The sequence below is a fragment of the Tachypleus tridentatus genome, chromosome 1 (assembly GCF_004210375.1).
Source record: "Tachypleus tridentatus isolate NWPU-2018 chromosome 1, ASM421037v1, whole genome shotgun sequence".
NCBI lineage: Eukaryota > Metazoa > Arthropoda > Merostomata > Xiphosura > Limulidae > Tachypleus > Tachypleus tridentatus.
The window spans coordinates 32,788,752-32,809,834 of NC_134825.1; the positions used below are offsets into that span (position 1 = coordinate 32,788,752).

General features: G+C 33.2%; 1 protein-coding gene across 1 annotated transcript in view; it reads left to right on the forward strand.

The window, feature by feature from the left end:
* The window catches only part of LOC143245425 (uncharacterized), a 222,559-nt gene that overhangs the window by 26,420 nt on the left and 175,056 nt on the right, over positions 1 to 21,083 (forward strand). Inside the window, exons 2-3 of the mRNA XM_076491775.1 lie at positions 14,451 to 14,568; positions 17,232 to 17,284. Coding sequence (XP_076347890.1) covers positions 14,451 to 14,568; positions 17,232 to 17,284 — 171 coding nt within the window. The remainder of the gene's footprint in view (positions 1 to 14,450; positions 14,569 to 17,231; positions 17,285 to 21,083) is intronic.

Genomic DNA, 21,083 nt, shown 5'->3' on the forward strand with positions numbered 1-21,083 from the left:
GTAGGCGGTGAGTGTTACTGACCGGTTGCACTGCCTATGATCAGTAGTGCTAAATTAAGGGCAACTGTACATGAACTAGGGTGTGTCTGATTTGGCCACACCTACCCGCGAGTGGCTCAGCAGTTAGTTTCTGAGCACTAAATTGGCTTTCAACACCCATGGTGAGCTCAGCATAAATACCCTATTGTGTAACTTTGTTCTTGCATCAATAAAAAAAAAAACTCACCTGACCATTTAACACATAAAAATTTGAAATGGTGCTATTGTACAGAATAATTTGATCCTATATCACATAATTCACGGAATTCACGGAAGACACCCATTTCTTCGTCTCAGTATTAATAGTGAGGTGTATTTTTAGTGATTGGTATAAATGTTATTGATACCTATGATTTCGACTAGTAATAAACACTGTAGTTTTAGCAGGGTTTCTGTATATTCATTCAATATATCTATTCAGTTATTCTAGTAAAGACACAGGATTATTACCGATATGTGGTATCTAATTAACAGATAGTGCCTAGACTTAGCTTTGCCTCTTCCTCCATCACTGACGGTACTATATGAAATGCTCCAATCATAAGCTAGTGTTTTACAGTGAAACTTCCTCTACAGGAAGCTTCTGCAAAATATACTGTGTTCATTTTTGTCCCATTTTTTATTTTATTCCAAAATCCATGGACTGCGCGTAGACGACGACTTTCGGGGACCTGTATGAGCAACTCCAAGACACAAATGACCATAAAATATGCATTTGGAGATATAATAATATGTATGCACAAAATACAAAATGAATTCCTGTTTGCTCTTGCAGAGGAACTGGCATGTTGACTTGAACGTTTATCTGGATGTTCTATTTTGATGTAATCACACCGTATTGACATCCAGTTTGTACGAAAGTTAATTACCCTGAGCTACAGTGAAGATAACCTAAGCATTTTTTTTTGCCTTTCTGGTTGTATAAATTACCACTATAATTGTAACCTGCAACTATGTGACGACATAATTCCATTTAGTTATCACATGTGAGATACTACTCGTATAAGGTTTGACAATTGATTTTCCACTGGGCTGTACTCTTCAGAGGAAGGTTGTGAACAGATGTAACTCTTGTGTCGCTTTCGCAAACTTAAACCCAAATGAATTATATCCAGTGGAGCTCCCTACTTTAAATGTAATTGATAAATGTGTTCTTGGGTAGTCTTGTATGTAAGGTGCTTAACTTTCTTAATCATATTCTGGTTCAGTTAAGCGTTAAATATATCCCTTTTTTCAAAGCACTGAAAGTTTTGTTTCCATACTAAGTGCATAGTATAATAATTTCATGTCCGAGAGTTTTGTGATATAATTCCCCCACAAGAAAATTATTTTAAACGTTTTCTGTTCTTACAAATCAACACATTTCAACTAAATTGCAGTACAAGAGTGAGGGTTTGTTTTTACTTTTGTAATCATAGGCCTCAAAGGTTGTTGTAATCAAAGTGGTTTAAAATGTAAATTATTATCGTAGAAGTCAAATAACTCTTATTATACCTAATTATCACAGTCTTTGTCTGACAATTGCATAAAACATCTGTAAATCCAGAAAGGTCCAGCGTTATCTATGTTATTATTAATAGTTATGGCTTTTGTCTCTTTAAACTTGAAATAAATAACAGTTTATAAACCTTTGACTCAGCTTTCATACAACTTTTCCTAAAGCTAGGACTAGGATTATTCAATTACTCCAGGCTTTCTGAAATATGTTGTATTCACTCCTATTGCACTCTTCCTGATTTAATTCTCAGAACTTTTCCAATATTATGAAAATTAAATTTTGTTTCTTTTTGACATTTTCAATCCCAAAATCCTGTCTGGGTTACCAAAGTTAGCAACTGTTATCATGAATTTGTTCAATTAATTATCCATGTTCAAAATAATCTTAAAGCCTCCCTTAAATGTTAATTGTAAGTTGATTGTTTTTGCTTAATAATTAGTTGTTTTTTTTTAAGTTGTTATATGTTTGTACCAAATAAGGTAAGCGAAATTTCCATATCACATGTGAATTGGATGGTTTTTGTTATTTATGATAATGGAAATATAACGTTTTCATAATTTTCATTCTAAAATATGGCCTGGCGTCTCTGATAAAGTTCTTTTTTACATCGAATATGTTAAACATGTACTTACGTTTTTGTCTTGTTTGCTTGGTCTGTCTTTTATCTTTGAATGAACCTCACTCACTTATCTCACCCCCCAAGTAGTGTATGGAGCCTTAATGAGACCTAGGGAGCAAAGGTCTGGCACTTTTACATGGGAAATGGATAATCAAAATGGCAGGCTTCAAGAGGCGTGGCACTGTTCTGAGTATGGTGCAAACATTCATAGTAGTTATTTTAGCATGTATATAGCACAGGACACTGTAAGAAGACCATTCTCATCCTACCTGTCATACTTAAGCCATACTTTATTTACTCATATTGACTGCTACCGATTCATAAAGGCATCCTTGAAATCAGAGGCATTTGTTCACTTATATCCACTGTTAGTTGGGATTATATTATCAGTGGACAGTAACAGTGTTAGTGATTTATTGCCTTGTAATTTGCTTAAAATACCAAACTACAGCAATTATCACCATATATATCATCTCCTATAAATACGTAGATCTTTAGAGAAACGTGCCCGTTTTTGAAGACTAACATCATGATGTTTCATCGTTAGAATCGATATTCGTTGCATTGCTTGTTAAAGAAGTGTGTTAAACAGAAGTGTAAGAAACCAGTTAAGTAAGATGCTTGCTACCTTAGATGTTCTTTATTACACTAGAAAAATTCTAAGTAGCAGTACGTACTGCAAGTTTGTAAGTTAACATGGTAACATATGTGTTTCAAATAGATTAAACAGACGGGATACACAAGCTCTAAATCTGTTATATCCTGAAATACAATAGAGTTAATATGTTCATTTGTCCTATTGACTAGTTTCCATCCCTGTAGCTTATCAGTAGAAAATTAAAAACAGTTAGAGCAGATACTCCACGTAGAAATAAACTTATAAACAAACAATATTTTAAATATATCTTTTTCACAAACTTCACCCAAAGTTCAACAACATTTGCTTTCTTAAGTAGCGAATTAACGAAACTTGCTTTATGTAATTATTAACTGGTGAGTAATTTAACTGTTTTTTTTATTGGTTTCTGCCCTGGAGTTTAAGTGTTAAAAGATATGTAGTGGACAACAAAGATCAATCATTTTGTTTCTTATGATAAAATCAATAAAATAATCTGAGACCAGTTGTGGTCGAAAGTATATCAGTTTAAAACTAATCGCTTTAAATATAAAATCTGGTTAAGAATTATTTGGCGTTAGTTCAAACGAATAAAATCCTATAATTTAAAGAGAAAGAGAAATAGTCGTGTACAACGTTTCAACAAACTATTCTCTTTGAATATCATGATTTTAACTTCACGCTACCTTTTGATTGCATAGAAATTCTAATAGGAATAATAATATGACTTTTACGAGCTATGTGCTATTGTAGACTTAGGTCTGCGAAGTGTTTTAATAGTAAATTTGTTTAAAGCTAAGAATAAAGCAACAGAACAGATATTTGTAGTCTTCCAACAACAGGTATGTAATACCGGGTTTTAGCGTTGTAAGTCCGGAGAAGTACCATTGTGAGGCTTTAATAATAAGTGTACATGTTTATCGGTTATAAGTACAGTTAGTTATCTTAATATATATATACATATCATTCAAAATTCTTAACTTCCAGAGTGTCTAAAATACGCAGTAATATTTGATAACCGTGAATATGAACATTTGACCTTTTTTCGTTCGTCTTCCTGTTGTTGTCATCATAAGTTCATTTTCGTTTTATTGCAAATACATTTTGTCTTCTTCATATGTCAGTAAAATTTATTCTCCTAGCAGATGTCCGTTGAAACAATTCAATGGCAAATGTTATAAATGATGAATAAATGAAAGATGTGTAGTCAACCCAGTGCCTTGAATCATAACGTGCGTGAGATATATTTATTTAGTAGATCATTTACAACCGCATTTTTTTTTATTCTATGTGCTATTCCAATAAGGAAAATTGAACTGAGTTTACTTTTAAGCAAAGGCAACTAACTGCAATGCATTGTTTGCAAAAAACGTTTGAATTTTAATCAAAAGAGAACAGCTGGTACAGTAGAGCCCTCAGATTTGCTAAGTAGCAATGAGGATTTTTACCGCTGGATGCTGCCATTCCTTGTCATTTTACTGAGCGTCAAGAAAAACCGGAACCGAAGTAAACGCTTTTCTTGTTGTTATTTCGATAAGGTGTGTCAAAAAAGAAATATTCAATTCAATCCAAATGAATTTATTCGACATTGTACAATAAGATCATGCATATATAAAATATAAACGCGAATGAAAAATATAATAAACAAAACAACTACGTATATATATATATATTCAAACACGAATGCACTTATGCTTTTTCCGTTCGTGTTCCTACCTTCAATCAGTGTTATTTCAACCAGTCCGACAGAAGAAGTTTAATTTTTTCATGAAACTCCCTCACAGAAATAAATATTTCCTTCTCAAGTTTATATTTTTTTCTTAGATTATCCATTCAGCACATACGGAGATGGCGGATGGATGTTGATGTCGTTTTGAAATTTTAGAAATTGCAAAAAAAAGAATAACTATCCTGCAACGTATCCTTGAAAATAAACATGTATATATTATACTATCACACGCTCAGGAGATACAGTTCGTGACAAACATACATTTGGCTATTATATAGAAGGATTTATTTCAGCGTCCTTTGTCATTAAGTAGAATGTTACTGAAAAGAATGTTATTTGATCAGTTGTTAGCTATCTTAAGTTTTACCATTCTACTGAAACACTAATCAAAATAAATGGAGAACAATTGACTTTATACTGGTTTAGAACACTTAAAATAAGCGAAATAATTGTTTCTACAGGAAGATGACAAAATCAAAAATCTATTTTAGATTAGCTAATTTAGAACTGATTAACCCAGTGTAAAGTTAATGAGTTTTGGGTTTAAAATCAATATATTCTTAGGGACAATAACGTTTTATACGTTACATATTTGTTTGTTGATAATTACGAAGCTACACAATGGAGTATCTGTTTTCTGTCCACCTGAAATATCAAAATCAGATTTTTAGGGTTATAAGCTCTCAGACTCACCACTGAGCCACAATGTAGTAAAAGTCAAGATTACAGTTATTATATTTCACTAATTTTTAATAATTATTTAAGAATTGATTTAGTAGGTGGAGTGATAATGCTGTATAAATCAAAGAATGCAATATAACATTCAGGCTTAACTACACTATCAACAAATAGGAAATGTCAAAAACGATTTATATTTTTGCTGTTTTGAACGTAGGTAAAACAGTAACTAACAAATATCAAATTCAGTTTTCAACATCTTGTAGCCCAAGTTAGTGTTTTTATCTTCATTTCAGAAGTCATAGTTATATGTGCTCCGTTACTAAATCTGAGCACATATAATCTGTATTCAATTTCAAACAGAATCATTGAGTCTTCTCTTACATAGAACGCACTTTTATTTCTTCAGTTCAACACATTCGCTCACAACCTGGAAGGACAAAAAACATGGTCAGTAATAACTATTCCATTGTGTTACAAAGTGTCCGAAATGCATTCTGTATGTCTATGGATTTGTTTTTTATGCATGTTCTAAATAGGAAAGATAACTTTGGAACATTCTACATAATTGTTATACTTATTAATACGCGAGGTTAATTCTTTTTTTCCATTCTGTGAGGTTGTTTATTTGCAAAAGACAAACACGTTTCCATTTTGATATTCTTCTACTGAGTGTATTCTATTCTACTGTAAGACTCATTATCTGATAATAAAGTTGACTGGAGAACCCTTTATTCAGGATTTTATCTCATTCGCTACAAAGATGAATCACCCTTCAGCTTGTCTCTCTACTAGGTCTGCTTTAGCCACTGAACAGTGTTAGCTTCAGTCACCACACTGTCACCAAACTTTTTAAGAGTAACAGACTTAATTCTCATAAATATCAATATTTTTCATGGTTTTCAACTATCGTTTTAGTATTTAACGTACATGTACAAAGAGGTTTTAAAGTGCAAATTGTCATAAAATTATAATAACATACATCATTAAAATAACAGATGAGACGAATGTTCAAAAGAACTAAATATGAATCAAAAATTTTTCACATACTTTAATTTTACACTGCATTCATTGAAATTATAAAATACCACCTTTGTGAATCGTGAAAACTATACTATTTTATTTGCCATGATTAATAAAACATACATCAATCAAATGGGTTTGGCCTACGGAGTGCAAAACTGTAATTATATTTCAAATCGGTCAAGCGATGACGAAACTGTAAGATGAAAGTTTGCAATTGAAAAAAAAACCAAAAAACCTAAGAGTCATCCTGTGAACCGCTATGCCACGACTAACAACAGAAAAACATATTTGAGCTTAAACGTCTACAATATAAAGTCATTAGAAGGCTCAAAATCTGGCCTGTACCGAAATAGAAAATTTCTAATATTAATAAGTTCATGAATCTGTGTAAATGTGTTTACTATTCACTTTGAAAGTATAAACTTATAACCAACACTAAAAATTTTGTCTTGTTATGGTAAAGCCTAACAATCTGTCTGTATGAAAAATCTACGAGTTGCCTTGAATTTTAACATTTACTATTAAATATTATTCCAAATGTATTGCGGAATTTCAGTCTGCAACCCTTCTGACATAATTTAACCCAACACATAACTAGTACAGTTTCAGGCTAATTAAAGTTTCTTTTTTATGGTTTTAGCAGTTATTTGGAATAATCATTCAGTTATGAGTTACATGACCAGATACGTCTACATTGTTTAATTCAGCATTTGAAAACATACAATAGTGACTCATTACTGCACATTTACGTCTCAAAGATGCAATAGGTAATCGAATACATTTTTATGATTGGTTAAATATTCCTCGAATAATAAGAAAATTAATCAGTTTTCTTTACATTTTATTACAGAAAAGCTTAATTTGTTCCTATCATTTAATGTGTATGTAGAAATCTATGAGAATTCATGAGCAATAGAAACAAAAATGTGTATTTAAACTGGGTATTTTCAACCTAAATGGCATTTCTATAACATATAACCAAACTCTTAGATCAAAAATCTCATGCGGTTCAGTTATACGTACTCTTTTAGAACTGTTGACGAAATGATGGGCAACCAATCATGAACGTCCATATTCAAAGAGATCATTTAATCCTGTTATATACTTGAATCTTAAAATCTTTCTACTTTTTTTTCTTCAGTCATTTTCTTACCCAAGTTATAAGAACTATACTTACTTTTACTTTACCGTTTCTATGTGTTTTATCTAGAGCTTCTCTAAGGATGATTCATTGATGTCTATTGTTATCTATGATGTCTTGACTCCATCTCTTTCTTGGTTGGCCCGATATGGCCAAGTGGACAAAGCACTCGACTCGTAATTTGAGGGTCGCGGGTTCGAAACCCCGTCACATCGAGCATGCTCGCTCTTTGGGCCCTAGGGGCATTCTAATGTGACGGTTATGACTAGTTGCGTTCCCTCTAGTCTTACACTCTTAAATTAAGGTCGGCTAGCGCAGATAGCCATCTTGTAGCCTTGCGCAAAATTAAAAAAAAAACAACCTTATAATGTGACGTCACAAGCTTTCAACTCTGGCCTGATGATAAACTGATAAGTAAATAAGCGAAAAGCTTATATGCCTTGATGGCAGCTATTTTAAGCAACAAAGGTTACAATATATACATTTCTCTCAAACGTAGCTTGTTTTCAACCCCCTTACCAAGAAACAATAAATATTTTATTGCTGGAAGTCCATTTTATCACTAGAGGAAAAAACATAATTTTGCAAAGAAAGTTTAACGGCTCAAGACAGCATAAAAGATTGAACAGTGATTAATTTTATTTTCTCTATATATGTATTTAGGGCCTGGCATGGCCAAGCGCGTAAGGCGTGCGACTCGTAATCTGAGGGTCACGGGTTCGCATCCCCATCGCGCCAAACATGCTCGTCCTCCCAGCCGTGGGGGCGTTATAATGTTACGGTCAATCCCACCATTCGTTGGTAAAAGAGTAGCCCAAGAGTTGGCGGTGGGTGGTGATGACTAGCTGCCTTCCCTCTAGTCTTACACTGCTAAATTAGGGACGGCTAGCACAGATAGCCCTCGAGTAGCTTTGTGCGAAATTCCAAACAAACAAACAAACAGACAAAACTCGGTGTGATTCTAAGTTATATTTGACAGAACTCAGTGTGATCATAAGTTGTATTTGACGGTGTTTTGGGAGCATTTTAAGTCTGCAGTAATTTATCGGAGAGTCCAATCAGCATCACATAAAGTTTTTTACGAACACTTTGTTCTAGTAACAATTTTCTTCCCTTTTGGGTTGTGGCATGGAAACAAAACTTAACATACAGTGTTAAACACTATTTTTTAATCATGATTTATTTGTGAAGTGCTATTAAATTAATTCATTCCCGAATATACTGGTAACATATGCTATTTCTTTTCTATATAGTTAGCATATACTGGTAACATATGCTATTTCTTTTATATGTACTTAGCATATACTAGTAACATATGCTATTTCTTTTACATATAGTTAGCATATACTGGTAACATATGCTATTTCTTTTCTATATAGTTACGACACTGAACGGGGTACCATGGATGTTATTTCAGACCATAAATTTGGTCATTATGTTCATTCAAGAAGAACTCTTATGACATGCCTTCGGTACAAGAATGATAAGTAGTTTCATCCTGGCTCATTCATCCCCCCGCTAGTACAGTGGTATATCTCCGGATTTACAACACTAAAATCAGCGGTTCGATTCCCCTCGGTGGGCTGAGCAGATAACCCTCTGTGGCTTTGCTATAACAAACACACATTCTAATTCGGAAATTATTTTAACATGAGATACTTTTCTTTCTTCACCAAATAATTTTTACTTGTCCGGAGTAAAAATTCTGGAATGGTTGTTAGATTTTCTTGAAAATGAAAATTTGGAATTCCAAATTAAGTTGTATTGAGAATTCCTTTAGGAAGTTGAAATAATTTTCGATCACAAAGTAAAATCCATTAAAGTTTCAATCGATTGTAAAAGGAAAGAGATGAGTTTGTCCTTAGTTTTTATTCTATTTCAAACTAATTTCTAAGCAGTTAATATTACTCAGTAGTTAAATATTAAGTATTAGCACTACTAAAATATTAGTTTTATCGCGTTATGTTTGGCAGTCTCTTTAAAGATTTAAAGCTGGCTATTGATACTAAGGAAAAATGTTAAGCTGGCAAGAAATTAGCAGATAAAATACTTCGAAGGAGTTATTTTAAAACAAAGAAAGATATTTTTCAAGAGCATGTGTACTGCAACTTATTTGTTTCGAATATTTGCACTACAAAGGTTATAATTCCATTGTTAAGCTAAACTAGATTCACTTGGGTAACATACCACAGTCCCAGTGTGCGAATCGCAACTGTGCAGCAACGATATATGAGCCATGGATCCTCCTATTCAAAATCCTGCACTCAAACTTAAGTTGCTTCCAGTCAGTTTATAATAATAAAATCTTCTCCCAATATAAGCCTTTTGATGAAGATGAATTATGCGGTGGGAGTGTTCCTTTGAACATTGAAAAGTCTTCATTTGTAGTTTATTTCTAAAATTGCCAGCGTTAGCATTCTTACAATTCGAATAATCTTGTCTGTAGTAATCACATCATAACTTTGAAGAACTCCAAAACTTAAAACTAAAAACGCAATTATCATTACTTCATAAAATCTGAACAAATGTGGAAATTTAACACATTAGAAAAAGTTAAATTTTACACGTTTTCAATTATTTTAAAAACATTGTAAAAATTCAGAATGTTAAATTTTGTAATACAGGTTCGTGCTAAAGAATTAATTGTATTACTATTGCTTAAATTTTATGTATACAAGATTTTAAAATATAGTTTAATATAATCTGTCATAACCATTGAAACTCGTGCTATTTTCATTGCCCGTGTCGTATTCTCAGGTAAAGATATTTCCGTGCAAGTACCAAAATGCTCGCCCTTCGATAGTACAGCGGTATGTCTCCGTATTTACAACGCTAAAATCAGGGGTTCGATTCCCCTCGGTGGGCTGAGCAGATAGTCCTCTGTGGCTTTGCTATAAGAAACACTCACCAAAATGCTCAGCATTTTAACGGAATGATTGGTCAGGAAAATTGTAAAGCACGTCTGAATTTAGTGCTAAGAAATGAAGAGAATGAACACATGACGTAAAATAGAAACGCGATCTTTCTTAGACACAAAATGATTATAAAACTACACAATGGGATATCGGTTCTCTCCCCAAGACGAGTATTGCGTCTCGGTTTCTAGCGGTGGGAGTCCGCAGACATACCGCTGTTCCACTGGAGAGTTGAGACACGTAACAAAATAAAACACGAAAAGTGTACATGTGTGGATACTGGACAGTCGCTTTCCTACCGGATCAATGAATCATAGAAAAGTTATTATCTCACGCCACAAACCAAGTAAAATTATATGTAGACCTATTGTGACTAAAACTGATGCTCCCTGATTTATAAAAAGGAACAACAGCTGTAACTTTCAGAAATCACCCACTGTAGTCGTGAAGGGCATTGTTGTTAACATTTATTTCTATTCAATGTGTGAAATTTTAGCAATACTCCAACTAACAGAGTGGATACCATCTGCTTTAAAAAAACAAAAACACAAAGGCATCTGAACGAAACAGTTTTCTACGGTTTTTTCAGACCACGTGTTAATGCTAAAACTGCATAGAAACATTATGATTTATTTCTCGTTTCTATTTTAATAAAAGGATGTAAACAACATATGATATACTTGCGTACCAAACATCTTCGTGTCCTGGTGACGGCCCTAGGACTAGACAATGTTTTTTTCATAGTATATATTAAATAATTTATTCATAGTGCAAAGTTCTCATTTCTTGATTTTGGGGCACAGATTGGCCCTGTAGAAGAATTCTCAATTTCAGACATGGCGGTCCCGCATCGAATCCATCAAACTGTTGCAATCACCTTAAGATCGGCTGCGTTATAAGAGTGACAGTCAATACTTTACTGTGGATATTGAGTAACGAGGGTCTGAACGTTGGTTGGTTGTTTTCCCTTTTGTTTTATTTCGAAATTAGATATGATTTAAGTGTTAAATATGATAAAATATGAGTTAAGGCATTCGACTCGTAATATGAGGGTCGCAGGTTCGAAACCCGGTCGCACTAAACATGCTCGCTCTTTCACCGTAGGTGCGTTATAATGTGACGGTCAATCCCACTATTCGTTGGTAAAAGAGTAGCCCAAGAGTTGACGGTGGGTGGTGATGACTAACTGCCTTTCCTCTAGTCTCAGACTGCTAAATTTAGGACAGTTAGCGCAGATAGACCTCGAGTAGCTTTGTGCGAAATTCAAAAACAAAAAAACTACTTGTGTTATTAGTTCACCACTAACCTTTTTTCATATCGTCCACATTATCCAATGTTAAAAATAACACGTTATAACCTTGCCCTATTTAATTTTTTATGTATTCGACTGATAAACTGGCACTGCAGACGAAAATAATGATTTATGAGGTAAAATGAAACTGTTATTATAGCCTCCTAGTGACGCCTTTTCGCTCTACCTTGAATAGTTGATATCTAAAGAACATTTTACACGGTTGAGTTAAACTAAAACTAGTTACGAAACTTATATGCGAATTATTATTTTCTTTACACATCATGCCCGACATGAACTAGTATTTAGGGCGCTCAAGTTACGGGTTTGATTTCTGTTACACAATAAAGTATTTTCAGTGTTACCGCATTTGCCTTCGGTAAACCAGCTTTGAGACAAAATTAAAAAAAAACAACGTTTTAGCCAATGTACAAATATTTCAATATCATCTATTACTACCACCAGTATAAAATATAATTATTGCAGTTTTGAAAAAGCAGTGAGAAAGGATGTTATTTACACATTGACTGTGCGAACACTGAGATATGTCTCGTTTAAGGCAATTGGTACTGCGAAAACAGTTCAGCCTGTCAGCGTGCGTTAAACACCTTGCGGTGCAAAGTAGGGAAAAAATGCCAGATGGCGCTAATGTAGTATGATTTATTATGCTAAATCCTAATCTACCTTCAAGTACGCATTTTTCATTATTTTCGATATTTTCATTTGTTTTATTACTGTTATGAGTATATGCATATGTATATACATAATATGTTTAAAAGCGTTTCTTTGTTGTTGTTTTTTTTTAAATTTCGCGCAAAGCTACACGAGGGCTTTCTGCGTTAACCATCCCTAATTTAGCAGTGTAAGACTAGAGGGAAGGCAGCTAGCCATCACCACCCACCGCCAACCCTTGGGCTACTCTTTTACTAACGAATAATGGAACTGACCATTTTATAATAAAGCCCTCACGAAAGTTATCGTCTCTAAGTTGCTCGTAGTTTAACAATTAGCAGTATTGTTTAGCTCATTCTACTCTTTAAGCTATATATATGTAGCTTGTTTTAACTTAATAAATAAACCAAAACAATAATTAAAAAAAGCTGCACTAATTGAAAAGATCCCAGGTTACAAGCTATAATGTGAGATTATAACATGTGCCCTACGTTTTGGAGGTGATTGCGGAAGTAGCCCAAAGCGTCCCATATCTACATCACCCTACACTGCCTGTTGTGGGAAGGTGACTGCTATCCCAGCTACAATGCTTGTTATTTTTCAGCATAAAATCTTGGATTATTCAAATAAAGAAGTTATTTTATTAAAAGCTTAGAAACTTTCGATATTTGAAAAGAACTACTTTTATATATCAACTACTGTCACGTCCTTATGGTGCTTACATGATCAATGTTGCAACATGTACACGATACACCCAACGACAAACGTCTCCTGTGTTTATCTATTTATTTTTTATTAAGCACAAAGTTACACAATGCGGATCTTTTTCTACACAGAAAATGTAAGGCAAAAGACAGTAAAACGGTTCAGTTGTGTTTTTTTTATATAATAGAGAACTATCAGCAAATGTCAATAATATTTAAAATGAATATCTATGGGAAATAAATATAACAAAGTTATAAATGTGATACAAAGACTGTGAAGGGAAAATGAAGTAATTTGTAGCCAGTCTAGAGACACTGGACAAAAATTCTGTGTTTATACACATATTAGATACTATATTCTGAGTGTGATATGTGATAAAAATTCCCACTTTCTTGGAAGGTATTAAAAGTGCAAATGAATTCATTACTAACTTATTGAACGAAAGTGCTTCTTTTCAGTGCACTAATTATTTTTGGTGTAAGTGCTCAGCTTCAAACGATTTTGAAAATAGTAGGCCAGACATCAAGTCAGTTAACTCGTTTAACAGGGTCTTGAATTTTATTACGTCACACGTGCGGGTACAATATCCTTATGTATCACTTAGCTTTCACGCAAATCAACACAAAATATGCTAAGCAAACCATAAGATTAAGGTGTTTCAAAGTATGGAAGTTGTCGTATGTAATCTGCATCTTGCGAGTTGTGAAAGCTGACAAATTGTCTACCAACGACAATAAACAGACCAATCAACTAGTGTTCCATCACTCATCGGAGACACGTTGACGCTTCTTAAATTGAGAGCCAGGGTTACATTTCCCAAACAATTCACATTCAATATTACCCAATATAAAAACGAACTGAATTGTTTCTTCCTAGAATATTTTATTCTTAGGTTTAAAGTTTTCTACTTATTACAATTATAGTGGAAATATAGAACTAACACAGTATCAAATGTGCGTTCCTCCTACATTTTATTCTATGTTAAAGTTATAACTATTCCCTTCCCGTCTAAAACAACAGGAAATATTAGTATATGTGAACAGACGTTTAGTTCGTCCTTTTATTTTGCTTTTTACCTCACGGTTTAATGCTATATATAATTATTTGATTTTATGCTTCCCATGTTTATTACACTAAGTTATTTCTAGTTTACATCATAATGGAAATGTTTATCACTTATTATAATGATCTAAGACACTTATCAAATATCCGACAAAATTACTGACATAATTAACTTACGATTTTGGGCCAAATAAAAATAATTTCTAACTATTTTAACTTTAAATAAACTATATAAATCTGACTTTTCAACTAAAAGATGGATTAAAATACATTCACGTGTATAAATTTATTTTATTTTGTACTAATTGCAATAACAACGTTTTGTGTGTTTTAGTTTGCGTTGTATTAAATTCATCTCGAAATAGAACTGTGTTTCAATATATCGGTTTTTCTTTGATACGATAGCAAAACTTTTGTTTGTATTTACATAATGAAACATTTATGTTCACCATCTTATAGATATATACAGATTGGGCGAACCAATATTTAGAAAGAGGGCGCTTTAAACGCCACATTCAAGATCTCCAGAGTGACGTCAGTGATGGTGTTCTGTTAGCTGACATCATTGAAGCTGTCAGTAAGTAAGATTTAAAACAATCTTTGCCTTTATTGGCAATTATTTTTTACTTCTTTCTAGGTTTGACATATTACAGTTGTTATTTTAATTTCCTTGTCGTTTTCATTTACATGAATTTAATTTTTTTATGAAGACGAATTATTATGTGTGTATATATTATCATCCAATCCCAGTGTGGGCTCGTTCGACTACCGTGGTTTTTGTATGGTAGCTGTGTAAAGAAGCTACTTTATTCTAAGATTTTTACTAACAAATAGGGATTAAAATAAGCATAAAATAGGGTACGATTTATTCAATCAGTTAAATCATTTAGTCAGTACTTATCATAAATACGTGTACACAATTAACATATAATAATATCATTAACAACGTAATAACACCTAATACTATCTAACGTTGTCCATTATACAGTTTTTACTTTCTTAACGGTTACTGTCAGTTAATTGTTACAGCATTTTATCAAAGAAAAAAAAAACAAATTGCAGTCAGTTTTGATAATTTCGTGTAAACATCTAATCCAAAAATAACAGAGATATTTGTGAAACTAATATGAACGTTTTCAAAATAGTTTTACTGCTGTTCTATACAATTCATACAGTTTTTAAACGCTAATTTTGTTCATCCATAGGCTTCGTTGTCGTTATTACAGTTTTGTGAAACTTAAAAAGTTATTCTTTGTTACTCCCTTATTTGCGACCAGAACTAACAACAACATGATTATGGAAAATAAGATAAGTTCCCTACTTTTCCTGTTTACCTTACCTCCCCCCCCTTGACATTTCATCTTTACAGGTTGTTCCCATTTATATAAATTGACTATTTTATTTGATATCACATATTTATATAGCATACTTGGTTGATTTTGGACTTATAACGTGTTTTGATCAAATATTTCAATAAGTTATTTCGATTATCATATTCATGTTAATTACAGATAAGAGTCCATTCTGAATGAGATTTCCTATCAAAAGCAGCTGTCAATACAGATAAAACATTTTGGACCACTTCCCCAGTCCCTCATTTCAGGTTTTCCACTTGCCCCTAAGTTCTTAAATCGTCAGTTATAACATAGTTGTTGTTGAGAGTACTCTAACATTCAAAACAGTTGTCATATTAATAGATGTGCTACAACTGTCAAACCCTAGTACGCATTAACATTTACCAATGAAATTTTCTTTCGTGACCTTTTTTCAATGTAAACGTAAACGGCATAATCACAACACTCTAGACGTTATGAAACAATTCGGTTAGAAAATAACGTGTATGGTTATAAGACATGTTACAAGTTTGTAGATTGAGTAAGATCATGAAGAAGATTAGGACCTTATTCATAAAAAGTATTTTTCATATATTACGGTTTTATCACCAGTCACGTCTAGTGCCAACGCAGTCATTCTAAATATGCATTAATATTACTTAACATTGCTAAATTACCCGAAGCAGTTTCCTCATTAGCCATACACACACACACACATACTTCATGATAGTTCGATACTTACGGATATACGTTAACACCCAAACCGTTTCTCACTTTCCTTTGGTCGTTATTCCGTGTCTTAGTGATACAATTGACGCCGGAGGGAAACGCAACATTAAGGCGTGAATCATGCTCTTAATAGCACTATGTTTATTCTGTTTGCTTAATGTTGGACAAGAACCTTAAGCTTGTATGGGATCACGTCTCACGTCAACACCACATGGTAAGCAATCGTTCAACATTCCATTAAACACACAGCGGATACAAACATTACAGCATCGGATTAAGGATAGAATTTGAGGTTATCCTACAGCTCATTCCATTTAAATTAGAACCTAAAGTAATATTAATGTGAATGCGAAAACACCAATGGTTATGTTTGTTATATTAGTTTTATTATATTTTACATTGGTAGATGGTCCCTCTGGTACATATGTGTTGTCTCAGTGAAAGACAGTGAGTAAATACTTTTTGGTAATGAGAAATATTGTGGATTTTAGCTACCTTGTTAAGAAACTTAAGCTTTTGTTCAATTCAAAGGCAAATTGTATAAGATAATACACGTTTAATTCATTCTTTTGTGCTTTTGTATTTCTTACAAAATGTATATACTTATAAGATATTTGTGCTCTCTTAAAGTTGTTTAAACATCACGAAACAATTGCTTGTTCGTGTTTCTTTCCTTTCGAAAACTAAAATAATTATAATTTAGAAAAAAAGAATAAACAAGCGCTTTTCTGGCTAATTAATAAAGTAAAAACATGTTATGATCATGCGTACTGTGATCCTAGGTAAAATGACGTGAAAAATAATTTACATTAATATGAAACTTTAATATCTTTATGTGCTTAACTAGGAACTATCATTAAAGTATATAATACACTTATGCGCTAATACCACCTGACAACATAAATTATTATGTTAAAAACCAAAAAATATCATATATTCTGAGTCAGTTAATGAATACATGAAATGTTGTATTTGATTTTAAAGTGTCTCAGAAAATAAAATCTTTATTTCATATGGCACAATAATATCCAGTAGCTTTCAAGTATCTAATGTTGCATGAACATGAAATTAATATTCAACTGTTTTTCTTTTTGGGGGGATTGCAGCTACGAATGTTTAGTGGACGAAAATCTTCCTTAAATAGCAAAATTAATAAATAATTGTTATTCTTATACAGCTGGTTTCAAGGTGTTGGAAGTTACCCGGAAGCCAAAGACGTCAGCTCAAATGGTAACATTTCTTCCTCTCTTATAAATATGTACTTTAATATATATGTTTGTGGCATGCAATATTTTGGTTTTCTAAGATCTGAGAAGACATTAATATTGGCAACTATAAATCAGAAAATGTTCCGAATTATTACGAGAGTTCAACATATTTTATTGAGAAGTATAAAATAAAACTAGTAGTTTCAATTATGATGTTTACTATTATTACATGTTTCAGTAATTACTCCAAAAAACTTCATTTTATAACACTGTATTTTGGTGTTCTTTTACTCTACGTTATATGAATTTTCAACTTATGTGTTTTATTGCAACACTAGCTTAGGTACTCTATACAGAAGCTTTGTAAATTTATAATTAAAGAAAAGTTACTTCAGGACATGAAAAGTTACTTTCTTTATATATATAATTGAAAGAAAACACATATAAAGTAATCCATAAAACCAAAAACTGTAAATTTTTATGTCCCCTGTACCCCCACTAGTACAGCGGTATGTCTCCGGATTTACAACGCTAAAATCATGGGTTCGATTCCCCTCGGGGGTCTGAGCAGATAGCCCTATGTGGCTTTGCTATAAGAAACGCAAGCAAGTTCCCCTGTGTGTACCTAATTAACCTCTATATTTTTATGAAGTCATTCACATTCTGCGAAGTATTTATATGGACATACAACAGACAGTAATATAGTATTTGTATAGACATATAATAGACAGTAGCATAATATTTACATGGATATACAACTGACAGAACTGTAGTATTTACACAGAGATACAAAAAACAGTACCATAATATTTATAGAGACATACAACAAACAATACTATAGTATTTATACAGATATCAGTATTGATTACTTCTACCCACTTAAATCTTTCCAAGTTGCACTATATGATAAATGTGTGTGTGTGTGTTTTCTTATAGCAAAGCCACATCTGGCTATCCGTTGAGTCGAATCCCTGATTTTAGCATTGTAAATCCATAGACTTATCGCTGTACCAGTGGAGGACATATAATAAATCTAATTTATAATGTGTAACATGACAAAAAATTGAATTTATAAAGTTATTTCATTATAAACGCATCATCTTTGTATGTGGGTGTGCATTATATACATATATATATACATAAATACATACACATGCAGGTGTGTATCAGAAAATAGTCAAAAAATATATGTATATATTTACCTTCCAAATTTTTTGTTGATGTTTTTTAAATAGTTATATGTGTTAATAGTGTTTCTTGGACATCACGTGCTAAAGTTATTTCTATCTATTTACGCCTCACGGCTGACGTCACTTTTCAGATCGTGTGTTAATCACGAGGGCAAGAAGAAAGGCGCGTGCACGGGGAAATAACACTTCAGTCCACAATGCTGGTTGTAAAAGGAATATTATTTATTTATTTAGATGTAAAGCTATTTATCGTCAATGTCAGTCATAAATAGGCTAAACTCAAATATTGCAAAATTAATCATATATATACATTACTGGCCAAAATCTTAAGGCCAATGAACATAAAGAAAAAATACGCATTTTGCGTTTGCGCTGTTAGACTCAACCACTTATTTGAGTATTGAGTAGAGCTTCGAAAGATGAAAATAAGAAAAGGAAAAATAAAAATTAAAAACATTTTAGCATTTAATAGGGAAAATGTGAACGCTATGAATTAGCCTAAATACTAGCTGGACAAAATTTTAAGACCACACTGAAACGAAGCGTTAATCGGTAAACACGTAACAAAATGTAGTCATTTGTGTTCAAGCATTAGCGTTGTCAACATCTCCCACTGACATATCCAATGTTACATTGGGTAAAAACATGGCAAAGTCTAAAACGTTGACAGAGTTTGAACGTGGCAGAATTTTCGAGTATCTCTAAACGTGCCATCGCTGATGAGATTGGGCGTAGTAAAACTGCTGTTGCAAATTTCTTAAAAGACCCGAAGGGATACGGAACGAGAATTTCAAGTTGTTGGCCCAAGAAAATTCCGCTGGCGTTGAGCAGGAGGATTCGACGGGTCGTCCGGCAAGACACCAGCCGATCGTCGAACCAGATTAAGGTCGTTACGGACGCAGAATGCAGCTCAAGAACAATAAGACAGCATCTACGAGAGAAAGGCTTTAAAAACCGTAAACGTTTTTGAATGCCACACCTTTTTCCACACCACGAAACAGCTCGGTTAAACTTTGCTAAGAAGCACCAAACACGGGACGTAGAAAAGTGGACGAAGGTTTTGTTCTCTGATGTGAAACAATTTAACCTGGATGGTCCAGATGGCTTCCAACGTTACTAACACAATAAGAATATCCCACCGGAGACATTTCCTACACGTAACAGTGGAGGAGGTTCCATCATGATCTGGAGTGCTTTCTCCTTTCATGGAACAATAGAGATTCAGGTTATACAGGGGCGTCAAACAGCAGCTGGCTACAATGGAATGTTGGAGAGAGCATCCTTATTGACTGAAGGCCCTCGCTTGTGTGGAAATCACTGGATCTTTAAGCAGAACAACGCTGCAATCCACAATGCGCAGGACAAAGGACTTTTTCATGCCGAATAACGTGATTTTTTTGGACCATCCAGCGTGTTTGCTCGAACTGAACCCCATTGAAAATGTTTGGGGGTGGATGGCAAGGGATGTCTGTAGAAATGGACGTCAATTCCAAACAGTGCATGATCTTCGTGAAGCCATCTTCACCACTTGGAATAACATTACAGCCAGCCTTCTGCAAACGCTTATATCGACATGCCAAAGCGAATTTTTGAAGTTATTCGCAATGACGGCCGTGCAACTCACTGCTGAGACCTCTTGTTGGACATTTCCTATCCTGTTTAGGACTTCTTTTTTAGTATGGTCTTAAACTTTTGACCAACTAGTATTTAGTCTAATTTCATAGTGCTCACATTTGCCCTATTAAATGCTAATTTTTTTCTTCCATTTTCTTATTTTCATCTTTCAAAGCTCTACTCAAATAAGTGGTTGAGTCTAACAACACAAAATGCATATTTTTTCTTTATTTTTATTGATTTTAAGATTTTGGCCAGCAGTATATACTTGTGTGTGTATCTATATATGGCTGATAAATGCTGTTATTTTTCTTTTACTTTATTTATATGAAATGTCAACAAAAAGTAATTACAAGCTATGCTCATATTATACTGAACGATTAGTTCTACGTGCAGGTATCTCTCGATTTACGAATGTTCGGTTTACGTTTTTACACTATTAGGTAATTAATTTTGTGGGCATAGTTGTCAATATGCGTTCTTATTTTTCACTATAACAAAGATTTACGTAAAAGTATTGAGATAATTTTGTTCTACAAAGATCGCTAGTAACCCCTGTTGCCTCTCCTTTCTCCTGTCACCTCCACGAGCAATGATAATGACAACTTTGGCGAATACAGAACACTACATTTTGTATATTACCAATGAAAATTTTTTTATTTTATGTTTTTGTTTGTGTTAATTGTAAGTGTATTTCTTATGTTGCAGTGGAAGGAAACGTCACATTAGTATGTCCGAAAGTTTTTAGATTATTTTAGATTAAAATAATAGGAAAGGCGATTTAAATTTACGTTTTTTGATTATACGTTCTCGAAGAACGTATAATATTCAGTAAATCTAGAAATTCCTTTACTTCTACAGTGTGAGTACGTCAAAGTGTGAGTAACTAATACTATTTGTATTTGAAAAAATATATATTGTAAAATCGCAACATTCATTATTATATTATCTGTAAATGTGTTGTTATTTCATCTCAAATTGGTTGTTTAGTTGTCTGATATTAGGTGCTTCCTCAAA